Genomic DNA, 25,489 nt, shown 5'->3' with positions numbered 1-25,489 from the left:
TTTGGGAGTCTTCCTCGAACATTTAACGTGTCTAGGTTTGTTTATTTTTATATAGTGCATTTTTATTGTGATTATAGTGTAGACTGTAGACAGTTGTGTCTCAGATTAGCGAATCGACTATTATACCTTAGGAATGTAAACTTTTTTTTTATTTAATAACAGACAATTTTTTCTACCTAATCCCAAATTTTCATCTTTGATTTCGTTTTTTTTTTGTCATAGTCTTCTTTGATCGGGCTAAAAGTGATTATAGGTATTTGCGCAATCCTACGTAATATCGTTGATTGAAATATTAATACGCATTAATATTTCAATCAACGATAATATCGAATGTACTAAAAAACATTTGGTGCACGTGACTTTGAAACTGATATTATATAAATGGTATTTCTTGTTTTTTAGCTCAGAATTTATGAATATAGGTAAGCCTTAATACACTAATTTAAGAGTTTAATAATTGTATATTATTTTCAAAAATGTTTTAAGTGTGTGACTTTGTAGAGATATTGTTCTGTGATCTGAGCAGGTTTTGCACTTGACTTTTTGAGAATTGCTACAAAGGTCGATTGCAGCAATTGTCAGGCGATTGTGGAAGTCTGATATGATAAATTAGGAGTTCAACCATTACATAAATATCATCTTCATCAATGAGTTTTAATAATTCGATGTGCACATCTTCTGGTCCAGTAACTTTGCTATCTTTAGTGTTCTTGATGACATAGATGACTTCTTCTCGTAATAATGGTGGTTGATATCCTCTATGGTTTCTAGTGACAGTTTTTCTCTTTCCTCATTAATTAATTCTTGAATGTAATTGATCCAGTGACACATTCTCTCCAATTATATCAGTAATAATTCATCATATAACAATTCATCATATTTCCTTCATCATTTTTGATGTTATTTCTATTAAAAATGTCCGTACCTACATTATCCTCCTCCTCCTCCCCTATCCTTTATCCTTCGTAAGGATGTGGTGACGTTATGGTATTTGACGAATGGTTTCTATCCATTCTTCTCTCTCTTGGGCGCGGTGTGCTGCCTCAGACAGAGAGTAACCGGTGGCGCATTTTATTTGGTCTGACCATCGGAGTGGCTATCTTCCTCGAGTTCTTTTACCCTCTACCTTGCCTTCAACCACCAACCTCTCCATGCCTTCTCTTCGTCTGGTAATGTGTCCAAAGTACCTCAATATATTTTGGTTGATGATGGTGGTAAGCCTAGTGTTGATGTCGAGTTCTGATAATATTGAGATATTTGTGCGATGTGCTACATTATCCATATTACACTTAATTAAATGCACTTTTAAAACATTTTTTTTTATAATAATTATGTAGGTCGTTTTTTAATTTATCATTAAGCTCTAATCAAGTTGAGAGAAGCCGAACCTCAGCTATGTATCTAATATTATACAGTATGGTGCAAATGAAAGGAATAATAATTTCTTTATTTCGTAAGCTAGCGATTTTAACGAAAAAACCTGAAATAGGTTGATTTTTATTTTTAAACTGTGATTTTTTTGGCATATATCACGGTTCTTAGACATTTCCTACGGTTGTCTTGTCCGACGGTGGTGGGGAGACTTAAATTTTTGACTTTACGTCACATTTAAATGATTTTCGATCATTTAATGTGTATTATTGTGTATGTATGTGTATTATTTGTTTTATTTTAAAAATAATTATAGCATCAATGTTTCGAACTTAACGCGATCCCTCTTCAGGTAACAATCGTAACTTTGATTTTTTTAAATGGGAAGTACATCATATGATACCTCATTTAAAAGCTTTTGAAATACTGATTACAAAAATGTACAATACTTGCGCAAAATTTCGGTCCAATAGTTTTTAAATGCATTAATTTTTTTTACTCCTGAGAAAACTAATACGAATTTTTGAAAAATTTAAACGCAGAATGAAAGATTACGTTAGTACCAAGGGCCAAAAGTCCCTTAGAATAAACAAAAACTTTCTTTTGAATGAGATATTTGAAATTAAAAATCACATTAAATTTTCTTTTTTTTTTCACCCCTGTAACGTATTAAAATAAACATTATATAAGTTTTCAGGGACTTTCGGCACTCGGTAACAATGTAATATTTCATTCTGCGTTTAAATTTTAAAAGAATACTCATTAGTTTTCTCAGGATTCTAAAAAAAAATTAATGCATTTAAAAAGCATTTGAGCGAAATGTTGCCCAAATATTATACATTTTTGTAACCAGTATTTCAAAAGCTTTTAAATGAGGTATTACATAATGTACTTTCCCATTTAAAAAAACCAAAGTTATGCCTGTCACCTGAAGAGGGATCGCGTAAAGTTCGAAACATTGATGCTGTAATATACTTTGATTATTTTAAAAATCGACCTGTGCAAGCGTTTTACTTGTATACTAAAAATAAATGAGTTAATATGGGGAGGGGGAACACTCATTCCTACTGTATATCCTAGTTTACTTTATATATTTTTTTTGTAATATTGATGTTGTTTCACGTAAAAACTTATTTTGAATTATTCATGAAGTTATTTATTATATGTAGTTATACATCGTACCTATTGTAGGATCTTAAATAAGAATATACATTTATAAGGTAGGGTAAAACGTTAAAATTTCATTATGTATTAACGTAATAATAATGTCGATGACATTTTAGAATGCCAGGTACAGGCTGTAGTGTGGCCAAATTTATTACCTATTATTGAAACTCTTACAATAAATTATACAAGTAATTCTAATTGACATAATCCTAGCTGACCTCTAAGGATGGTATTTATTCAATAGTTAATCCAGTATTAATGGAAATTCAGCGACAAATTTTCAGTGTAGAATGGAGATTGAATATATCGTAAATATTGCATTAACCGTTGGATAAATATCAACAGTTGTCCATAATTAGGTATTATAATCCACTAAACATTTTTATTTCTTAACTATCTTGACTATTTTCCATTTCCATACATCAAAGATATAAAAATACTGATTAATCATATTACGATTCAAATTACAGTATACTCATGACGTAATCGCACCCCTAATGTTCATTGGTTAGTCGATCTGGGCAACCGTGGTAAATGTCTAATAACCGTGGCCATATATCATACTAGTGACGTCATCCATCTGGGCGTGATGACGTAATCGATGATTTTTTAAATAGGAATAGGGGTCGTGTGCTAGCTTATTTGAAAGGTTATTCAATTCTCTATTTAGTAATATAAACATTGACATAATTACTTATACAGGGTGGCCAATTTTTTTTAATTAAATTAATTGGCAAAAAAGAAGAATGTATATAATTTATTTAATTCGAAATACATTTTAATGCTGTCAGAACTCAGAAAAAAAAAAAAATTTCACAAATAAACATTGCCTTCCAAGAGGCAGGTGGTCGTCAGGAGCTGGCTTGAACAAATTTTAGCGAAAAGCAATTTTTGCCAATTAATTTAATTTAAAAAAAAATTTTGGAGACCCTGTATAAATAATTATGTTAATTGTTATACTACTGATTAGAGAATTAAATAACCTTTCAAATGAGCTAGCACACGACCCCCACGACGTCATCACGCCCAGATGGATGACGTCACTGACATGATACACATGCCAAAAGATCATAATTTAAAAATAAAAATTGCCTGTTTCGGGATTTTTTCTTAAAATCGCCGGTTTACGAAATAACGAATTTATTCCTTTCATTTACGCCATACTGTACATGTCGTCATTTTATCCCTAATGACTTTTAGCAGTTCTCAGTAGCTAGTCCAGTTGGGTTAGACTAGAGGTTCCCAACCAGTGTGCCGCGGCACATTGGTGTGCCCTGAAGTCCCTGTAGGTGTGCCGCGAAATTTGATTAAACTCACTATCATTATAGAGATTATTTACCCAAGTGTGTCGTGGCTGAACCAGTTTTTTAAGTTAGTGTGCCTCGAGCTAAAAAAGGTTGGAAACCGCTGGATTAGACGAATAACAGGCCTAACCTTGCATTAGGAGCTGCCCCAAATTTTATTTTTCTAAACTTTAGGAGGGGGGTCAATAGTATTGTAAATTTAAAATCACGACTGAATTCCGCCGTTGCGTTAGCTGCCATCTTGATTTTAAACGAGAACCGTTTTTGCTCAATATCTCCGCCATTTTCAACTTTTCTACAAAAAGTATAACAACCAAATTTTTTGAAAATGTGATTTTCTATAGTTTCTATTATTACAATTTTTTCGTGCCGTCGATATTTCCGAGTTATGAGGGAAAATAGTGACAGTTAGAGCATAATTATTGAATTATTTCGTTTATTATTAGTTTTACGACAAAAATTCACCTATACAAAAATAGAGAGAATTAAATGCTACACAATTTTGATCTGTTTCATTTTTTTGCTAAAATTAATATTTAAGGTAGTACGTATGCGGTAATGGCGCGAGCGTAAGACCTGATTGATTTTAAAGGAATTGTTTTTGTTCAATATCTACGCTATTTTTAACTAAAATTGTTCCAAATATAATTTCCTACAATTTCTTTTAACAATTTTTTCATGCGATTAATATTTTCCGAATTAAGTGGGAAAATAGTAAAAAGTGGTAAGGGGAGCATCATTATTGAATTGAATCTTGTTTCCGAGCTGCCCCAAATTTTATAATTCTATCCTTTAGGGGAGATCAATAGTAGTGTAAATTTAAAAGCTCGACTGAATTCCGCGGTTGCATTAGCCCCCATGTTGATTATAAAGGAGAACCGTTGTTGCTTAATATCTCCTCCATTTTCAACTTTTCGACAAAAACGGTAGGAACTAAAATTGTTGGAAATACAATTGCCTACAAGTTCTTTTACACATTTTTTTATGAGATCAATAATTTCCGAGTTAAGGGGGAAAATTGCCTCATTTATTATTAACTTTACGACATAATTGTACATAAACAAAAATAAAGAGAATTCTATTTTATACAATTTTTGAAACTTATAGTGAAACACCAACCAAACTAAGTACATAAAAAAATCATTAAGTTTACTTAATTTTATTAACTAGCGAGTTTTATTTTTTTTCATGTCAGCTAATATATTTTTATATTTCAACATTTTTTTTTTAATTTTGGACTCTGTTGGGGGGAATTTTCCCATTCCCCCCCCTCGTAGACCCGCCACAGATTCTCTCAAAAAATTGTAGTAAATCGTAATTGCAACAATTTCAGTCCTCAAACTTTTTGTCGAAAAAATGAAAATGGCGGAGATACCGAACAATAGTACATTGTTTACCGGGTAGGAAAAGATTAACATTCCTGGACGACTGTGAAGATTGCTAAGTCGAGGCGCAAGCCGAGACTTAGCAACACAGAGTCCAGGAATGTGGCTTTTCCTACGAGGTAAACATACTATTTTTCCGCAAATCGTTTAAAATTCGACAGATATTGATTGATTTAAAAAAAACGCGATAATTTTATTCCCAAATAAGTGGTGCTTTGAAATTCCTAATAAAATTACTTGGGTTACTATGGAAACGTATTGAGGTTGAATTGTCAAACTTGACGCTTATAAATTTAATTGCTGGTGTTCTCGAAAGTAAAATGATAAGTGATGATGAAATTTCCATTCCTGGGACTCCTCCAGAGCTGGTTGAGGCAGTGAATACTGCTTCATTAGAATTATTGCCAAAGAAATCAAGAGAAAAGTACGAAAATGCATACAGACGTTTTATGGATTATCGCATGAGTAAAAATACGAGTTCTTTCTCAGAAAATGTTGTAATGGCATACTTCCTAGACCTTTGTTTAAAGATGAAATCTTCAACATTATGGGCCAATTATTCAATGCTGAAGTCAATCCTTGCACTTAAACACAATGTAGACATATCTACATACTCAAAACTTCGTTCTTTATTGAAACGGCAAGCTCAAGGTTATAGGGCAAAGAAATCTAAGATTTTAACGAAGGAAGAAATTGAAAAATTTATTCAGGAAGCTCCAGATAAAGAAAATTTAATGATTAAGGTAATTTACAAGGTTTTAATAGCAATGTGTTTTCTATCATTTATGTAGAACACTAACAACTGTACGGAAATATCATTTCCTTACAGTAAGGAAATGAGACATTTCCTTACAGTAAGGAAGTCCTGACTTTTTCTTCAAGAAATTTTGACAGGAATGTCAAAATTTCCTGGCGATTTGCGGAAAAAACAATTAATTGCTATAAAATCAATCAGGTCTTACCCTCGCACTTTTACCGCATACGTACCACCTTAAATATTGATTTTACTGAAAAAATGAAAAAAATCAAAATTGTACAAAATTTAATTCTCTTCATTTTTGTATAGATTTATATTTGTTGTAAAACTAATAATAAATGAGATAATTAAATAATTCAATAATTATGCTCTGTCACTATTTTCCCCCATAACTCGGAAATTGTCGAAAGCACGAAATAAATGATAATAAATGAAATTACAGAAAATCACATTTTTAACAATGTCAGTTTCTACGCTTTTTGTCGAAAAGTTGAAAATAGTGGAGATATTGAGCAAAAACGGTTCTCGTTTAAAATCAAGATGGCGCCTAACACAACGGTGGAATTCAGGTCGAGATTTTAATTTACACCACTATTTACCTCCCCTAAAGATTAGAAAAATAAAATTTGGGGCAGCTAGTAATGCAAGGTCAAGTGCTATCCCGACTGGGCCAGGTACCAGTACAGATCTATCCACCAGGATAATAAAAACATAAATATAATTTAAATGTTGAATATGTTGCCTATGTGAACCCATTTCAATTTAGGCAGAGAAATAAATGACAAGACTCACAATTAATTTATCCTACAAGTTTGGCTTATTAGGGCAGTCAATGAGGGTATTTGGCTCCGAACTCCATCCTACTACATCGATTTACTTGATAGTTTCGGAGTAAGTAGGGAATAGCTCAAGAAACAAAGTCTACCCTATGCCGATGTGCGCTTTTATCTTGGGGGTGGTTTCCACCCCTTCTCGGGGGAGAAAAATGTTTTGGTTAAAATAGCGACGGAATAGGCTAGAGAACCTAATTTTAAGCAAAAACTCTATAATTATTTTTTGAAAACTCAATGCTTTTTGAGTTATTCGTGGTTGAAAATTGGCCATTTTCATTGAAAAATGACACCCTTTCGAACGGATTTTTGCGAATACCTTAAAAACTATGCATCTAACTAAAAAACTATATAACACATTTTTGTAGCCTATAAAAAAACAAAGAGATTCGTTCCTTGATAAATCTTCTAGTTAAAATACAAAGGAGGGTATGGTGGGTAAGAAGAGTTTGTTTTTTTGCTGCATGCTCAAATCGGTGTATTCAACTTGAAATAACAGAGAAACTGTTGATTTTAGGTGTATAATGATACTAACAACTTTTATAGCGCTTGAAAAGACCTTTAAAATGTAACTCAAAAAAGATAAGAGATACGAAAAAAAGATACCATACAAAAATGAAGGGCTTTTTCAGATAAAAATTTTCTTTTTATTTTTTATTACTGTATCTCTTATCTTTTTTAAGTTACATGGAGAAAAAGGAAGATTTTTAAGAAAATTTTAAAATGCGCTCTATAATTTGATCTTTTTTTTTTTCAAAAACCATTCATTTTAAACCCGTCTAACTTTTTGAGCATATAAATAACACTATAATAAAAGGTATTGTGGAAGAAAAACGATGCATTTACATTTTGGTGGATGGGGGTTAAAAATACTTCTCATTTTTTCTTAAAATACATTAGTTATCAATTTTGTTTGCAGCATATCTCGCTTAGTTTTCATGTAGTTAACGTTTAATATAGCTCATTTTAAAGGTCTTTTCAAGCTCTACAAAATATATTAGCAGCATTATACACCTAAAATCGACCGTCTCTCTGTTATTTCAAGTTGAATACACCAATTTGAGAATGTACCAAAAAACAAACTATTTTCACCTACCATATCTCTTTTTGTACTATAACTAGAAGATTTATGAAGGCAAGTATCTCTTTGTTTTTTTATAACCTACAAAAATGTTTAATATAGTTTTTTTATTTAGATGCACAGTATTCGCAAAAAACCGTTCCAAAAGGTATTATGTTTCAATGAAAATGACCAATTTTCAACCACGAATATCTCAAAAAGTATTGAGTTTTCAAAAAAAATTATAGAACAGTTTTTGCATTAGAGAATAAAGGACAAATACAGGATATGTCTAATGAGAGTTATTGGAAAAGCAGTTTTAAGGAATCTCTTATTTTGACAAATGACACATTAAATATTTTTTGTAAATATAAAAATAACTTATAAAATTCTATTTCTTGATAAAAACATAAATATAAGTGAAGTTAGACGCCTTTCTTTTTCGTTTCTTCACATAATTTAACAAATTTGTCACATTTTTGACACGTTACGTCAAAATAAAGGATCCTTTATTAAAAGATTTTTGTCCTGTATTTTTCCTTAAATACGGGCGGCCTGTATTTTATTACAGGCCAAAAATAAAGGACGCGATACTGCGCTTGCGTATATGTCAAAATTAAGGATCTTTTATTAAAGGACGATGTTAAATAGGGTTTCGATATATTAACCAAATATTAAGCCGAATATTAACCAAAAATTTTTTCACCCCTACGAAGGGGTGGGAACCACCCCCAAGATAAAAGCACACATCGGCATAGGGTAGACTTTCAATTAGGAGATAAGTAGAGGCTAGGCCCAAAATGTCATTAAAATCCATGCAGTAGGATAGAATTCGGAGGTAATATAAACTTGTTCTTGCTCTCATTGACTGGCGTATATTATAATTTACTAAGCATCCTCAGATCTCCGGTACGGTAAAGTTAATCGGTATCAGGATCATTTAATTTTACCGTACCGGAGGCATATTTACGGATGCTAGCGTGTGTAGACACCAGGGTGTTGAAATCAGTTAGGGTTTGGAAAAACGGTACATTTACATATGCTAGCGGGTGTTAACACCACGGTATGCCGCGGTGTTGAAATCAGTTAGGGTTTGGAAAAACAGTACATTTACAAATACTAACAGATTTGGACACCAGAGTGTTGAAAGCAGCTAGCTTTTTTAGTGGTTATTTTGTGCTGTGCATAAATTCTGTGCATAAAGAACAACATAAAAAATAATGTTGTTCTGAGGCTATTTCCTTGTGGCATTTTTATACATAATAATTAACTATTTAGATGGGAAATATGAATAGATAATAACACCCAATACTTTACCCGTGAGGAATACTTCATTACTCACGGGTCGTTACTCACGGGCTGAAGTAAGGTTCAAGTAGTGCATGCCACTTTTAGTATATTAGTTGTGTATAAACCGCAGATAATAGTATATTATTCAACGAGCATGTAATAGCCATTACATGCAAGTAGAATACTATACTTTTTCTACGACCTTATTTATTTTAATTAGTAAAAAAAATTATCAACTACTCGAGATTAAAATTATAATTTACAAAAATAAATTTTGTTTACCAATAGTACACGGCTGAATACCTAATTGGTTGCTTACTATTAATTAGCAATGCTGTCTTTATATGTACCTATTGTAAAAGACACAACAAGAAATAAATAGTCAATTGAAGTTATATTCATTTCCGAAAAGTTTTAAGTATCAATTTGTACCTCCTGTCACTGTAATAAACAGGAAATGGCTATTGTCGATGGACGTAGTTAAAAAGTTATAATGCACATTTATATTTAACTATATACAGGGTGTCCCGAAAAGATTGGTCATAAATTATACCACAGATTCTGGGGTCAAAAATAGGTTGATTGAACCTCACTTACCTATATACAATAGTGCACACAAAAAAAGTTACAGCCCTTTGAAGTTACAAAATGAAAATCGATTTTTTTTCATATATCGAAAACTCTCAGAGATTTTTTATTGAAAATTGACATGTGGCATTTTTACGACAGCAATATCTTAAAAAAAATTAAGTAAAATTTGTGCACCCCATACAAATTTTATGGGGGTTTTGTTCCCTTAAACCCCCCCCCAAACTTTTGTGTACGTTCCAATTAAATTATTATTGTAGCACTATTAGTTAAACACATTATTTTTAAAACTTTTTTGCCTCTTAGTACTTTTTCGATAAGCCAGTGTTTATCGAGATATTTTGAATATTTGTCGAATCCACCACATATTTGTATATGGTTAAGTACGGTTATAGAGACCTGTTAATAATCTGAAAATTTATTTATAATTTACATTTTTAGGTATATTTTGAAAAAGAAGCTACATCTCGATAAAAGGTGACTTATGAACAAAAGACTAAGAGACAAAAGTTTTAAAAACACTGTGTTTAACTAATGGTACCACAATAATAGTTTAATTGGAACGTACACAAACATTAGGGGGGTTTAAAGGAACAAAACCCCCATAAAATTTTTACGTAAATATATTGAAAAACAAGCCGCATCTCAATAAAAACTGGCTTATCGAAAAAATACTAAGAGGCAAAAAAGTTTTAAAAACGTTGTGTTTAACTAATGGTACCACAATAATGAATTAATTGGAACGTACACAAAAGTTTGGGGGGGTTTAAGGGAACAAAATCCCCATAAATTTTTTATGGGGTGGACAAATTTCACTAAAATTTTGTTTTAAGATGTTCCTGACATAAGAATTATACACGTCCATTTTCAATAAAAAATCTCTAATAGTTTTCGATATATTGAAAAGAATCGATTTTCATTTTGTAACTTCAAAGGGCTGTAACTTTTTTTGTGAGCACATTTGTACTAAGGTAAGTTAGGTTCAATCGAACTATTTTTGACCCCACAATGTGTGGTATAATTTATGACCATTCTTTTCGGGACACCCTGTATAATATAAGAATATTACTATGTTATAATATGTTATACTTAAAATATATATCACAAGTTAACTTTATAAAATAAACACAATATAAGTTTTAAATTCCCATAAACACAGCAAATACGCTAACGTCACTGTCATTGAAAATGGTAAACGTCAAAATTCATAATAGTAAACAAAGTATAAAAGTAAAAAATATACAGACGCATTGTTACAGTTAAAAATCCTTTAAAAATTTGTCGAGGTTAATTATTGATATAAATAATTACAATAATTATTTTGTTAAATAAACAAGTAATTTTATTGTAAGTAAATTTATTTGCAGTTTATATAAGACTAATATTAAAAGTGATATTCGCCACTTGAACCCAACTTCAGCCCGTGAGTAATGACCCGTGAGTAACTTCAGCCAGTGAGTAATGAATTATTACTCACGGGTAAAGTAATAGGTGTTATTATCTATTCAAAAATAGCGAATAATGAGCACATTACTAAACGGTCGTAGAAAATTAGTATATTATTCAACGAGCTTCATTATGTAATGATGGCTATTACTCACGATGATGAAGTTTGCGGCTGTCGTAATTCATCAGAGTGAATAATAGCCATTACGTGCGAGTGTAATCCTATACTTTTTATACGACCTTTTTTATTTTAATTAGTAAAAAACATGATTATCAACTACTCGAGATTAAAATTATACAAAATTATAAAAAATGTAACAATGGGTGAGTATACTTTTACGTTTATACCTTGTTTAATATGTATGAATTTTGACGTTTATTATTTTTAGTGAGAGTGGCATTAGCACATTTGCTGTGTTTATTGGAATTTATATTTTATAATTTTTAGTGAGAGTGACATTAGCGCATTTGCTGTGTTTATTGGAATTTATAACTTACACTTATTGTGTTTATTTTATAAAGTTATATTGTCTTAGATATATTATATCATAGTTATATTATTATATTATATTATATAGTTAAATTTAAAAACGTACATTATAACTTTATAGCATACGTCCACCAATAATAGCCATTTCTTATTTATTACATTGACAATAGGTACAAAGTGCTTAAAATTTTCGGAAACGAATAGAACTTGAATTGACTATTTCTCGTTGTATGTTTACAATACATAAGACAGTATTTGCCGTTTTTTTTTTATTTTATAAAGCAACATTTATTTTTGTATATTATAATTTTAATCTTGAGTACCTAGCTGACAATATTATTTTTTTACTAATTAAAATAAAAAACGTCGTAGAAAATTATAGTATTCTACTCTCATGTAATAACAATTACTCACTCTGGTGAATTACGACACTCGCCTTCGGCTCGTACCGCAAACTTCATCGTGAGTAGTAGCTGCCTATCAATGCATGCTCGTTGAATAATATACTATGAAGACCTAAGTGAAAGAAGGGGGTATGTAACATTTTCTAAAATTTTGAGTTTCTTAGTGAATGAAGGTGGTATGTAACTTCACTATCATATGACGCTTATACTGTACCTCTAAAAAGCATAATAAGAGATATTCTAGTCAAGTGGATGAAGGAGGTATGTAATATTTAAAATACAATTCTTGAATGGAAGAAGGAGGTATGAAATATTTTTCGTCTTTTTCAGGTTTAAATTGTTTATAACTCGGAAACTATTAACTTTAGAGAAAAATTACAAAATACCTTTTTTGTTTCCAATGATCAAAAGAATCTAAAATAATGTACCCGGGTTGAAAAAAATGATTTTTTTTAATTTGTTTGTTTTTTTTTTAATAAATGTAGCTAAATAACTACGGATGGCATTTAGATATAGGAAATATAACACGAAAAATAATCAGCATTTCTTAAGGACTTCAATTTACGAAATTTAAAATACGAAAGTTCATTAGATTTACAGAAAAACGGAAGTTCTGACAACAATGTAATTGTCAAAATCTATAAAAAATCGTGCATGCCGTTTCCGAGATAATTGAGGCTTTCCATATATAAAACTCAGTCTGTATAATATAATCCATTTATTAATACAAGGCAAGATATACGGAAGAAGAAAAGCAAAGTCGAAGAAGACCGTCATGGCTTAGACACCTGTGAGAATCGTTTAACAGATCGTCTGCATCCCTTTACGTAGCTGCCATCAACAAAATTACTATAGCCAATTTTATAGACAACGCTCAATAATCAAGCACGGCACATGAAGAAGATTATTTTGTATTTAATTACATAAATTTTCGTAAAGCTGATTATAGAGTATTATTTCATGCCACATACCCCTTTCATCCATTCAGATAAAATATAGTTATACAAACTAAAATTAATGGAAGAATGCGGTATGTACAGTTTTTATTTATTTTTAGAAAAAATACTAAAAATAAAAACAAATTATCAACATTATATGTAAAGGAATGCTTTTAATAGCAATATAAATAAAACCAAATAACACAAAAATCAGTTTCAATAGCCGTTAGCATCTATGCATGTATAACCACTAAAAAAGCTAGCTGCTTTCAACACTCTGGTGTCAAAATCTGTTAGTATTTGTAAATGTACTGTTTTTCCAAACCCTAACTGATTTCAACACCCTAGTGTCAACACACGCTAGCATCTGTAAATGTACTGTTTTCCCAAACCTTAACTGATTTCAACACCCTGGGGTCCTATTGTTACGCGATTGACTCTACTATTTTATTTATTTATATCTTTAGGCACTAAGTTTAATTTAAATAAAGGAAGACTTACTTATATTATTTTATTTACATCACTTATTTATTTTAATAATTACAAATAACACCAACTAACACATCTAATTTATTTACAACTCAAATTTATGATTTAATTAACTAAACATAATAACTTCGATAACTAATATATACATTTCATTAAATCCGACTCGAATACAATTATATCACGCGTCGCGGCTCGTTCATTGACTGACTGGCCTGTGCTCGAATTCCTGTTCTTAAATACTCTGACAGCGGTCGCCTCGAATCGCCGTGGAAGGTCTGGCCTTTACTCGTAACCCCGGGAAGCATCGAGAATAATTAGGCCGGGTTGTGAGGCGTCACATTGCCCCCCTCCTTAAAAGATGGTTCCTCCTGGAACCTTGTCGGGACTGGAACTGGATGCTGGTATCTGCAACTGGACCCTCTTTTACAACTCCCAGTTGTATAAAAGTGACAGGGGACGGTCTTCTCTCCGCACCAGTAACTATGCGGATTGCAACAGACTAACACCTGGACCTCGGTGTCTTGGAAAATTTCTTCTACCATATTTCGGATAACTCTCCAGTCTAATTGGCTGCATTCTAACTTTGGCATGGCTAACTTTTGCACGTCGGACTCCAACACGTGCTCTCTCAATTGAATTAATGCATCCCATACATCTTGGTAGGTAGGTTGGTCACGGACAGTGTCTTTTGTTACCAGATAGAATAGGTAACGTGATGCATCTTGGAGTTTCAATGCTTTGCCAGGAGCTGGCAGTTGGCATTGAAGTTCTGCAACTCGACCAAACTTCCTTCGGAAGGCGGATGCCAACCCTCGTGCGTCTTTGATACTGGCCGGGATGGTATGGGCCAGCGAATAGTCATCGGGAAGTGCGAGAAGATCTCGCTTTTCTTCAGTGGTAACACCATGTCTTACTTTACCGGTACCTCCGTAGGCACCCATGAACTCTTCAAAGGTAAGGTCAGGTATTCCCCGAATTTGGTTCACTTCCACTTCTTCATCTACGTCGTGGTCTCCCTCGTACGGCGCCAACCGGTTATGGTGGACTATCATCGGCTTTCCCCTAGGAATCTTGCTTATTCGGTAGATAACGTCATTGATTTTCTTGACAATGAGGTACGGACCCTCCCAGAACTGCTGCAACTTGGGAGAACAACCTGTTCGCTTCTTTGGATTATAAAGCCAGACTTTGTCGTTCTCCTTAAAACATCCCTTCTCGGCTTGGGTATCGTATCGTTTCTTCATGCGGTCGCTAGCGATCTGAAGGTTAGACCGGACCAATTCATGTATATCGTCCATTCTTCTTCGTAATTCATTCACGTAATCCTCACCAGCAACATCTTCTCCTTCTCCAGGTCGACATCCAAACTCTAGATCACAGGGTAGACGCATCTCACGTCCAAATAGGACTTTTGCTGGTGTTTGGCCAGTTGATTCATTAACAGCAGATCTATAGGCCATTGCGAAGAACGGAAGGTACTGGTCCCAGTCTCGTTGATGATTGGACACCATCTTTGTCAAATACTTGCAGACTGTCCTATTCATACGCTCCACCATTCCATCCGATTGCGGGTGATAGGCCGTGGTCCTTGTCTTCTTCATGCCTAGTTTATCACAGATTCCTTGAAATAGATCGCTCTCAAAGTTCCTTCCTTGGTCACTATGGATCTCCAGAGGTACTCCAAATCGGCTGATGCAGCCTTTGATTAACACATCTGCAATAGTGGCGGCCTTCTGGTCTGGAATTGCGTAGATCTCCACCCACTTCGTGAAGTAATCCATTATCACCAACATGTATTTGCATCCATTGTCACTTTCTGGAAATGGCCCGGTAATATCCAAAGCTATTCTTTCAAACGGACTTCCAACATTGTACTGTCTCATAGGAGCCTTTCTTTTCCGGTAGGGTCCGTTACTTGTAGCACAGGTAGTACATTTCTTACACCAGTCCTTCACATCGTCAGAACTATTCATCCAATAAAATCGTTCCCGAATTCTCTGAAGGGTCTTCTTTACACCAAAATGCCCTCCTGATGGACTGTCGTGTAACTGACGGAGTACTTCGGCTACTCTGCTCTTTGGAATCACCATCTGTGTTCTCCTCACTGAACCATCATCATTTTCTATTACTCGTTTAAGCAAGCTGTCTTCCAAGATAAATGAGTCCCACTGGGCCCAATACGTCTTAACTACTGAGCTTAGGCTTGATATTTCTTGCCAAGATGGTCGACGATTTTCTTCTTTCCATTTTCGAATCTTCTGTAAAACTGGATCTTCTTCTTGTTCTTCCTTGATCTTGGTAGGCGTCCACTCGTCGTTGACCACTGTTGTTCTTAGTACTGCTGCTTCCTTTGACTCTGTTTTGTTGCAATGGGAACATTCTGCTGGACACGGTCTTCTAGATAGAGAATCAGCGTTTCTGTGGCTAACTCCGGCCCGATGCTCGATCTTGAAATCATATTCTTGAAGTCGTTCAATCCATCTGGCTATCTGACCCTCTGGATTCTTAAACTGCATTAACCATTTAAGGGCGGCATGGTCGGTTCGGATTAGAAACTTCCTTCCGTAGAGGTATTGATAGAAGTGTTCCACTGATTTTACTACTGCTAGAAGTTCTCTTCTCGTGACGCAATAATTTCGTTCAGGTTTTGAAAGCACTTTACTAAAATATCCAAGGACTCGTTCCTGTCCTCCTTGGATCTGCGACAGCACTCCTCCAATTCCCACATTGCTTGCATCCGTATCTAAGATGAACTCTTCTTCTGGCAGTGGATACCCTAATATTGGCGCTGTAATTAAATGCCTCTTCAAAGTTTCAAAGGCCGTTTGGCAGTCTCCATCCCAGCAATAATCCCTTGCTTCCTCTGTAAGTCGCGTTAATGGCTTAGCGATATCTGCAAACTTCTTAATGAATCTCCGGTAGTAAGTACATAGTCCCAGAAAACTTCTCACTTGATGTTTATCAGTTGGTTCCGGCCATTCCTTAATGGAATCGATTTTTCCTTTGTCCACGGCCACTCCTTCTTTGCTGACTATATGGCCTAGATAATTGACTTTACTTTGAAATAGCTGGCATTTCTTGGGGTTCAACATTAACTGGGCAGCTTTAAGTCGATTAAAAACGTCTTCTAAATTCTTCAGGTGGTCTTCAAACGTCTCCCCCAAAACGATTATGTCGTCTAAATACACCAGGCACGTCTTCCAAGATAACCCTCTCAACACATTTTCCATAAGCCTCTCAAATGTCGCAGGAGCATTACAGAGTCCGAACGGCATAACGTTGAATTCCCATAATCCAGATCCTGTCGTAAAGGCCGTCTTCTCCTTGTCCACTGGATCCATTTCTACCTGCCAATATCCAGACTTCAAGTCCAACGTAGAAAACAATTTACTTCCAGCCAATGTGTCCAACGTGTCGTCGATCCGAGGCAGAGGATAACTATCTTTCTTGGTAACATTGTTCAACAAACGGTAGTCCACACAGAACCTCGTAGTTCCATCTTTCTTCTTGACCAGGACCACCGGAGAGACCCATGGGCTCGTAGAAGATTCTATCACCCCGTCTTTCTTCATTTCTTGAACAATCCTTTCAGCTTCCTCTCTCTTTGCCTGTGGTAATCGTCGAGCTGTTTGACGAATTGGCCTAGCGGTACCAGTGTCAATTTTATGTTTGACAACTGTCGTTCTTCCTGTCTTTCCTCCTTTCGGTACGAATATGTCACGATATTGCCTAAGAAATTCCCTTAATTTTCTTTTTTCCATTTGATTTAGAGACTGGCCTGCAACTGCAACCATTTGGTCGAACTTGTTGTTGGAATTATCTGATGTTGTCGTCTGACGGATTATGGACGTCACGGGTACACAAGTTCCTACTTTTGTCTCCTTCTTGATGGTCACTGGGTAGTCATTGACATTAATCAATCTCACGGGAATTTCTTTAGCAGAAGTAACCAATTCCTTTCCAATTATGATTCCTCGGCTAACTTCCTCGTCGTGGTTCCATGGCTCCATCATAACAGGCGTTCCTTCTTCTACAACTCCCTGTAGCCGCGCTACGATGATCGTTTCACTCCTCGCAGGCACAACTGTATCTTCTTTAATGGCTGCTAGCACAGTGCTGTCATCATGTGGATGAAGAAACACCTCCTCGTTGCCAACTTTGATTACCCTATTCTTAAAATCCAATTGAAATCCATGCAAATTCATTACGTCCATTCCTAATATAACATCTTCTTCGATGTCTGCAACTATGACAGTATGGACGAACTTTTCTGCTCCGATCCCCAATTGTATCTGGATTTCTCCGTGGATGTTGGCATTTTCACCTGTGGCAGTCCGCAGTCGCAACCTCGTTGGTAAGAGCTTCTTATGACTGTTTATAACTGACGGTTGTATAATGGTCCTGGTCGCTCCGGTATCCACCAACAATGTATACTTTTTACCATTTATTTCTCCATCCACATATACACTATCTTCACGACATTTCAAAGAAGCTATTAGTATGAGAGGGTCTTTGGAAAAGTTGCGGGTCGAAGCTGCCCCCCTAAGGCCGACCCGTTCTAGTTTTCCTGCTGGTGAGTCTCTTGACTGTTATTGTACCTAGGGTACTTACATGAACTCCGTACGTGTCCCATTTCCCCACAATTCCAGCACCTTATGGTCTTTGTTTTCTTATATGAAATGCCCTTTATCATATTGACAATCTGGTCCAGTTTGTCTTCATCCTCTTCCTCTTTCACAATCCTAACTTTACTGTACCCGCCAGAGGCCTGGGTAGCTGATTCGTATTCGAGGGCGGCAGACAAGACATCAACCAGCGTCTTGTGACGAGCTAATCGCAGTGTTCTCTGCATTTCAACATCACGAAGACCATCCATAAATGTTTGAACAGCCAATATTTCCCTCATGTCTTCGGGAGCTGTTGGATAAGCGAATCGTACTAGCCTGGCAATATCTAGCTCATATTCTTGAAGAGCTTCATCTTTCTTTTGTCGTCGGTTTTTAAGCCGCGCCTGATAGACATACTCCAAATGTTCGTGCCCATAACGCATGTTTAGTCTCTTCATGAGTTGTTCAAAATCATTCGTCTCCTCTACAGATATGGTCTGGAGTACATCCAAAGCCTCTCCTCGAAGAGCAATAACCAGATTTACAGCTTTGTCTTTTTCAGACCATCCGTTCGCTCTTGAAACTGTTTCAAATTGTTTCTTATAACTGTTCCATGACGACTTTCCGTCGAAATTTGGCACCTTAACCCAAGCATGACCCACACTCCCTTCAACTATCGACCGTGGCTCCAATTTGTATTTGGTTTCATCATTTTTAATGTCTGTTAAGATGGGTTCCATCCCTTTGTCTACTTTTTCCGTTTCCTGCATTTTCTTTTCTATTTCCTTGATCTTTTCTTCAAAAGTAGATTTTATGGACGATATCTTGTCGTCAAAATCCGAAGTGACTTTAGAGATTTCGTTAGTCATCTTGTTTTCAAGGGATGAAATATCACACGAAACTTTCGAAACTTTGTTCTCTAACGATATACTGTCTGTAGAAACTTTCAAAACATCCGAGGAAACTTGGGAGATTTCACTAGAAACTTTGTTCTCTAACGACGTAATGTCTGTCGAAACTTGGGAGATTTCACTAGAAACTTTGCTCTCTAACGATGTAATGTCTGTCGAAACTTTGTTCTCTAGCGATGTAATGTCTGTCGATACTTTGTTCTCTAACGATGTTATTGACGAAATTAAAGCAGCATGCTTGTCTTCAAACAAATAGGTTTCTGGATCTTGACCCTCTTCTTGAAGAGCGTTTTTTAGACGTTCGACTAGATCAGCCTTTTTTCCAGTAGAACTCAGGTCCCTTTCTTCCAATTCAAGTCTCAGGTCTGCAATTTTTAGCTTACACAAGGTAGACATGATCACACACTTTATTTATTACGATTTATATTAATTTATTTTTAAAGGTTTCACACTGTATTTAAACCGAAAATTTACGTTGATATTTATTTCAAGTATCCTCACTTCTGCACCATTTTGGTACGCGATTGACTCTACTATTTTATTTATTTATATCTTTAGGCACTAAGTTTAATTTAAATAAAGGAAGACTTACTTATATTATTTTATTTACATCACTTATTTATTTTAATAATTACAAATAACACCAACTAACACATCTAATTTATTTACAACTCAAATTTATGATTTAATTAACTAAACATAATAACTTCGATAACTAATATATACATTTCATTAAATCCGACTCGAATACAATTATATCACGCGTCGCGGCTCGTTCATTGACTGACTGGCCTGTGCTCGAATTCCTGTTCTTAAATACTCTGACAGCGGTCGCCTCGAATCGCCGTGGAAGGTCTGGCCGGGTTGTGAGGCGTCACACTATTTTCGAATTCATTCGAGCATATTTCGCATACGAAATTAGAAGAATTTCGCTTGAAATCCGGTGTCTTGTATTTTCGAATACTTCGTGTACGAATTTTTTCGTATACGGCGACTCGAATGGGAATGAACCATTCGAATCGTGATGCTCGTATACGAATTATTGTTTCATTTCAAGGTCATTTCAGCTGTCATGATAGTTTTAGCTGATAGTGTTAATTGTGTTGTTGTCCACAATATTTTTACATTGAAATTTATTTTCAATGGCTTGTTTAAATAATTCTTTAATAGAAAGAAAGGACATGTTGTACGATTATGCCTTGAAAATATAACCTAACCTAACTTTATGTACGCATTTTAGCATTGGATCCTATTGGATCTAAGCTCCAAACTTGACATATGACACCGTTGCAATATCCTCAATTTTTTCATACTATCATATTACATAAAGGTGCATTTAAAAAATCGCTTTGAAGTTAAGTTTTGAACAGTAAATAGTAAAGTATCAGTGTAAATACTGGATATAAAAATAATATTAAACAAAATGGCACACTTTCTGTGGACTTTGCAAATTGATATTACTAATATACCTATGCAGTCTTAATATTCGATTACACTTAAATAATTTCTAAACAACTTTTCTCCCAAAAATGGCCCTTTTTTATAATTTGTTCAGACTATAAGTCGTTATATTTATACATTAAACGTTCTTATACAATCTTATTCTTATACATTATACCCCAGTTAAGACAGTCTTGTACATTATACAAGAAATAGACCAAACAAATATGGCAACATTGTGACTCTTCAGATGACAAATAAGTTCAATGTTATTCGAATTTGCAGTGTTGCCGGTGCAAATTCTGCTCGTATACGTATAACAATTCGAAGGACGTTCAAAAATACACATTCACGTTCGTATACGAAATTTTTCATTCGAGTTAACACGTATGCGAAAATATTCTATTGAATTCGAAAATACGACCCCTGGTGTCTACACACGCTAGCATCTGTAAATATGCGTACCGGAGACCTGAGGATGCTTAGTAAATTATAGTAATATAAGCGAAACTGGTAGTCCGTGGTGATTTTTGTTTTCAAAGACTTTCGAAAGTATTTTCATTTATTTCTCTTTACCTAAATTAATTAATTTCTTCCATCTTTTACAGATTCACGAAAATGAAGGCGGCTTTTATTATTACACTATTACTACCTGTTGTATTAAGTTACACAGCTAACTTAAATCCTCTTTCAAATGAGTTTATAAACTACATCAATAGCAAACAAAGCTCATGGGTTGCTGGAAGAAACTTTGATGAAAACCTTTCAATCCAAGAGATGAAAAAATTATTAGGAACAAAGAAAAGGAATTTAGGGGATGTAAAAGGATTTATCCATAGTGAGAATATTCAAGTTCCAGATTCTTTCGACGCCAGGGAAAACTGGAAAGTGTGTTCAGATGTAATCAACACTATTGCAGATCAATCTGCTTGTTTAGCTGGTTGGGTAAGTGAAATATTTAAATAAGTACTCCATTAATATTCATTATACTACGTTAAGTAATGTCCATTTTATTCCAAAATCCCACGCCGCGCCGGTGGGTAATAATTTTATTCCACAAACTGACATCGAAGCAACGGTCTGTCCAAGGTTTCTGTGGGAGGGAAAAATCGACATTGAAGAAGAAGAAGAACAACAAACAACTCCATATAGAAATATATAACATCCGTTGCATGGAAAAAGATGAAAAACTCTATGAACTAAAAAAAGAATTGGCGAATATGAATTGGGATATAATGGGACTATCAGAAGTTGAAAGAAGGGAGAAGGATATATGGACTGAACATTCAGATAATAGGCTCTAATATAAACACGTAGAAGACTAGGTATACATATGCTGGAGTAGGTTTCTTAATCAACAAAAAAAAAAAAGAAAATAAAGAGACCCCGCCTAATATTAGAGAGTTATCAAGTAACCCTAGGAGAATACGGTAACGCTATTTTACTGTATACTTTACATGTTATTTATAACGTTACCGTATTCTCATAGAGTTACTTGATAACTCTCGATTATAAAAACAATTAAAAACGTCTACGAAAACAATAAGATGGAATACAGCAGGGAAATAAGGCAAAAATATACCATGTTCCGGACACTCGAGCAGCCAGGTTTCAAACAGGTTTTTTGGGTACTATACAGGGTGTTTCATTAATAATTGTCCATATAGTAACTGGAGGAACCTTAGCACAAAATACGAAGATTTAACCTAAAACACTTAAATAAAATGTGGTTCCTTACTGAGTTACAGGGTGTTTTATCTAAAAATTTAAAAATTATTTTTGCCCAGAATTTTAAAACTATTTGATGTATCTTTTTCATACTTGGCAGAAAGTGCGACTACCATACTCCCTACTAAATTATGATAAACAAACGTTTCTAGCTACTACCAGAGGCGTACGGCAGGGAATCGTAAATGGTTGACCCTTCTCAAATTCTACGCCACTGGAGGAATTACTATTTTAGTGCCATTTTTATATTCTTCAATACTTTCTACGTAAATAATATACTTGTCATTGGTAACGATAAAGTCATTAGTTTTCGAGATATTTGAAGTTAAAATATAAAACGGCACAGTTATTTTGATTAATTTATGGTATGATTCATATGATTAAAATTTAAAAATTATTTGTACCCAGTACTTTAAAACTATTTGGCGTATCCTTATCATACTTGGCAGAAAGTGTAGGTACTGTACACCCTAGTAAATTAAGATAAATAAACGTTTCTAGCTACTACCAGAGGCGTACGGCAGGGGATAGTGGCAGGTTGACCCTTCCCAAAGTCTACACCACTGACGAAATTGCTATTTTAGTGTAATTTTTTGATTCTCCAATACTTTTTATGCAAATAATATTATGTTCATTCGTAACGATAAAGTGATTAGTTTTCGAGATATTTGAAATTAAAATGAAGCGACACAATACATTAATCAAATAACGGTGTCGTTTCATTTTTAACTTCAAAGATCTCGAAAACTAATGACTTTATCGTTACGAACGAAGAGTATATTCTTTTCATAGAAAGTATTGGAGAATCCAAAAATTGAACTAAAATAGCAATTCCGCCAGTGGCGTAGAATTTGGAAAGGGTCAACCATTCACTTTCCCCCGTCGTACCCGTCGTACGCCTCTGGTAATAGACCGAAACGTCTGTTTAACATAATTTAGTAGTTTGTACAGTACCTATACTTCCTGCCAAGTATGAAAAGGATGCGTCAAATAGTTTTAAAATGCTGAGCAAAAATAATTTTTAAATATTTAGATAAAACACCCTGTAACTCAGTAAGGAACCATATTTTATTTAAGTGTTTTAGGTTAAATCTTCGTATTTTGTGCTAAGGTTTCTCCAGTTACTATATAGACAATTATTAATGAAACACCCTGTATACCTAACGCATTATAAATACAAAAATGCCCGTCACAATTCGGACGAGAATTTTAGTTATTAACAAATAAGTGTCAAAAATGGCAGTTTTTTCGTTTAAATCGCTTCAGGTAAAAATACAATAACTAAATATCTTATTAATAGTTCCTTCTTTTAGTAGAAGAGCAAAGGTTAAAAACGGCAGATTTTAAATTTGGGTCCGATCATTTGTTGCTTCGGAAATTTCAAAATAAAACTAAAATTTCGAAAATAAAAAATTTGCTATAACTTTTGCAAAAATGGCCTATTGACTTTTATATTTCATGAAAAGTTGAGTCAAACAGTCCATATAATGCACAAAAAAGTTTAAGACGATTCGTCAATTAGTTTAAATTTTATTCAATTTGTTTATCCAAAAGTGCTTTTTCTGTAATGATATTGTTCAGAAAATAAGAATGATATAGCAGTTCTGTAGAAACCACGTGAAAGGAAAATAGTTGTGTTTTCAACTAATTAAAAAAATCAATAAAAGTCATTTTTATTATTCCGAAAACATTTTACTAAAGTAGAGTCATTTTTGGCTTATAAACAATTTGAATAACTTTGTTAATATTATTAACTCTAGGTTAAAACTACTTTGGGATTTGAAAAGCTGGTATTTTAACACGAATGTTCAAAAAAAACATTGTGCCTAGGTTAATTACTGTCAAAGTTAGCCACTTTTTCTTATTTAATTCACAGCTACTTTGTTTATAACAATTAAGCAACCTAACTAGCGCCATTTTGAAGATCAAGGTATACAGTTTATGTGTAAAAGTTTGAGTAAAGTTTGAACTTCAACAAAGTGGTTAATAACGCTTTAAAAATTACGTACTAACGATATCGATTCGTGGTCGGTGGAGGGGAATTATTAAAATCCGTGCGCTCAAAAAATGAAATTTATTCTGCCAACATATGCTTCGATTAATATCTCTGGAGCTTGTTGATGGATTTTGATTATAATTTTTTCAATTTTTATGTACTCGTAGTCTTGTAGAGTACGTTATGTACACATATCCCCACCTAACATTACAAAATGTTAGGGGGAACCCCCCTTATCACTCAGGGATATGGAAAATAGATTACGACCGATTCTAAGACCTACCGAATATTCATATATAATTTCATAAAAATCGGTCAAGCGGTCTAGAGGAGTATGGCAACTAAACACTGTGACAGGAAAATTTTATAGATGTAATATATAGATGGCTATTAAAAAATAGGGGTTGATGATAGAAGAATGAAAATTAAGGGTTGTATGTATTTTTTAATTATACACCATATGAAATTAAGGTAGACAATTTTGTTCAAAAAAATTAAAAAAAATGTCAGAGAGACACCCCTTATAATTTATGGGTATAAAAAATAGATTAAAACCTATTATCAGTCCTACAGAATATACGTGTAAAATTTCATAAAAATCGGTCAAGCCGTTTCGGAGGAGTATGGTAACTAACACTGTTACAGGAGAATTTAATATATATAGAAGTAACTGTGAATTAAATAATAAAAGTGGCTAACTTTGACCGCACTTAACCTAGGCGAAAAGTTTTGTTTTGAAAATTCGTGTAAAAATACCAGCTTTTGAAATCCCAATGTAGATTTACTCTACAGTCAATACTAACAAATTTATTCAAATTGTTTTTAAGCCAAAAATGACTCTACTTTAGTGAAAGGTTTTTGGAATGATAAAAATGACTTTTGATTGATTTTTTTAAATTTGTTGAAAATATAAGTGCCCTTCTTTCACGTAATTTCCACAGAATTACTGTATCGTTATTATTTTCTGAACAATAACATTGCGAATAAAAAGCTCTTTGGGTTACATAAATTGAATAAAATTTAAACTAATTGACGAATCGTCTTGAACTTTCTTATGCATGATATGTACTGGTTGTCTCAACTTTTCTTACAATATCCAAGTCTTAAGTTCATTTTTGTAAAAGTTATAGAAAATTTTTTTTTTCGAAAATTTAGTTTTATTTTGCAATTACCGAAGCAACAAATGATCTTATCAAAATTCCAAAACGGCCATTTTGAACCTCTGCTCATCTACTAAAAGATGAATGCTCTAAGTAAGATATCTGATTACCGTGTTTTTACCTGCAGC

General features: G+C 34.0%; 1 protein-coding gene across 2 annotated transcripts in view; it reads left to right on the top strand.

Moving 5' to 3' along the window:
* Window positions 1-301: 301 nt before the first annotated feature.
* Window positions 302-25,489, top strand: part of LOC126880417 (cathepsin B-like) — a 151,803-nt gene continuing 126,615 nt past the window's right edge. For both annotated transcript variants that reach the window (XM_050644264.1, XM_050644263.1), the window contains exons 1-2: window positions 302-422; window positions 21,086-21,422. In XM_050644264.1, coding sequence (XP_050500221.1) covers window positions 21,096-21,422 — 327 coding nt within the window. In that variant the 5' untranslated portion in view covers window positions 302-422; window positions 21,086-21,095. The remainder of the gene's footprint in view (window positions 423-21,085; window positions 21,423-25,489) is intronic.

This window comes from Diabrotica virgifera, chromosome 2 (assembly GCF_917563875.1).
Source record: "Diabrotica virgifera virgifera chromosome 2, PGI_DIABVI_V3a".
NCBI classification, from domain to species: domain Eukaryota; kingdom Metazoa; phylum Arthropoda; class Insecta; order Coleoptera; family Chrysomelidae; genus Diabrotica; species Diabrotica virgifera.
The sequence above is the reverse complement of the archived record's forward strand: the minus strand, read 5'-3'. Positions and strand labels throughout refer to the sequence as shown.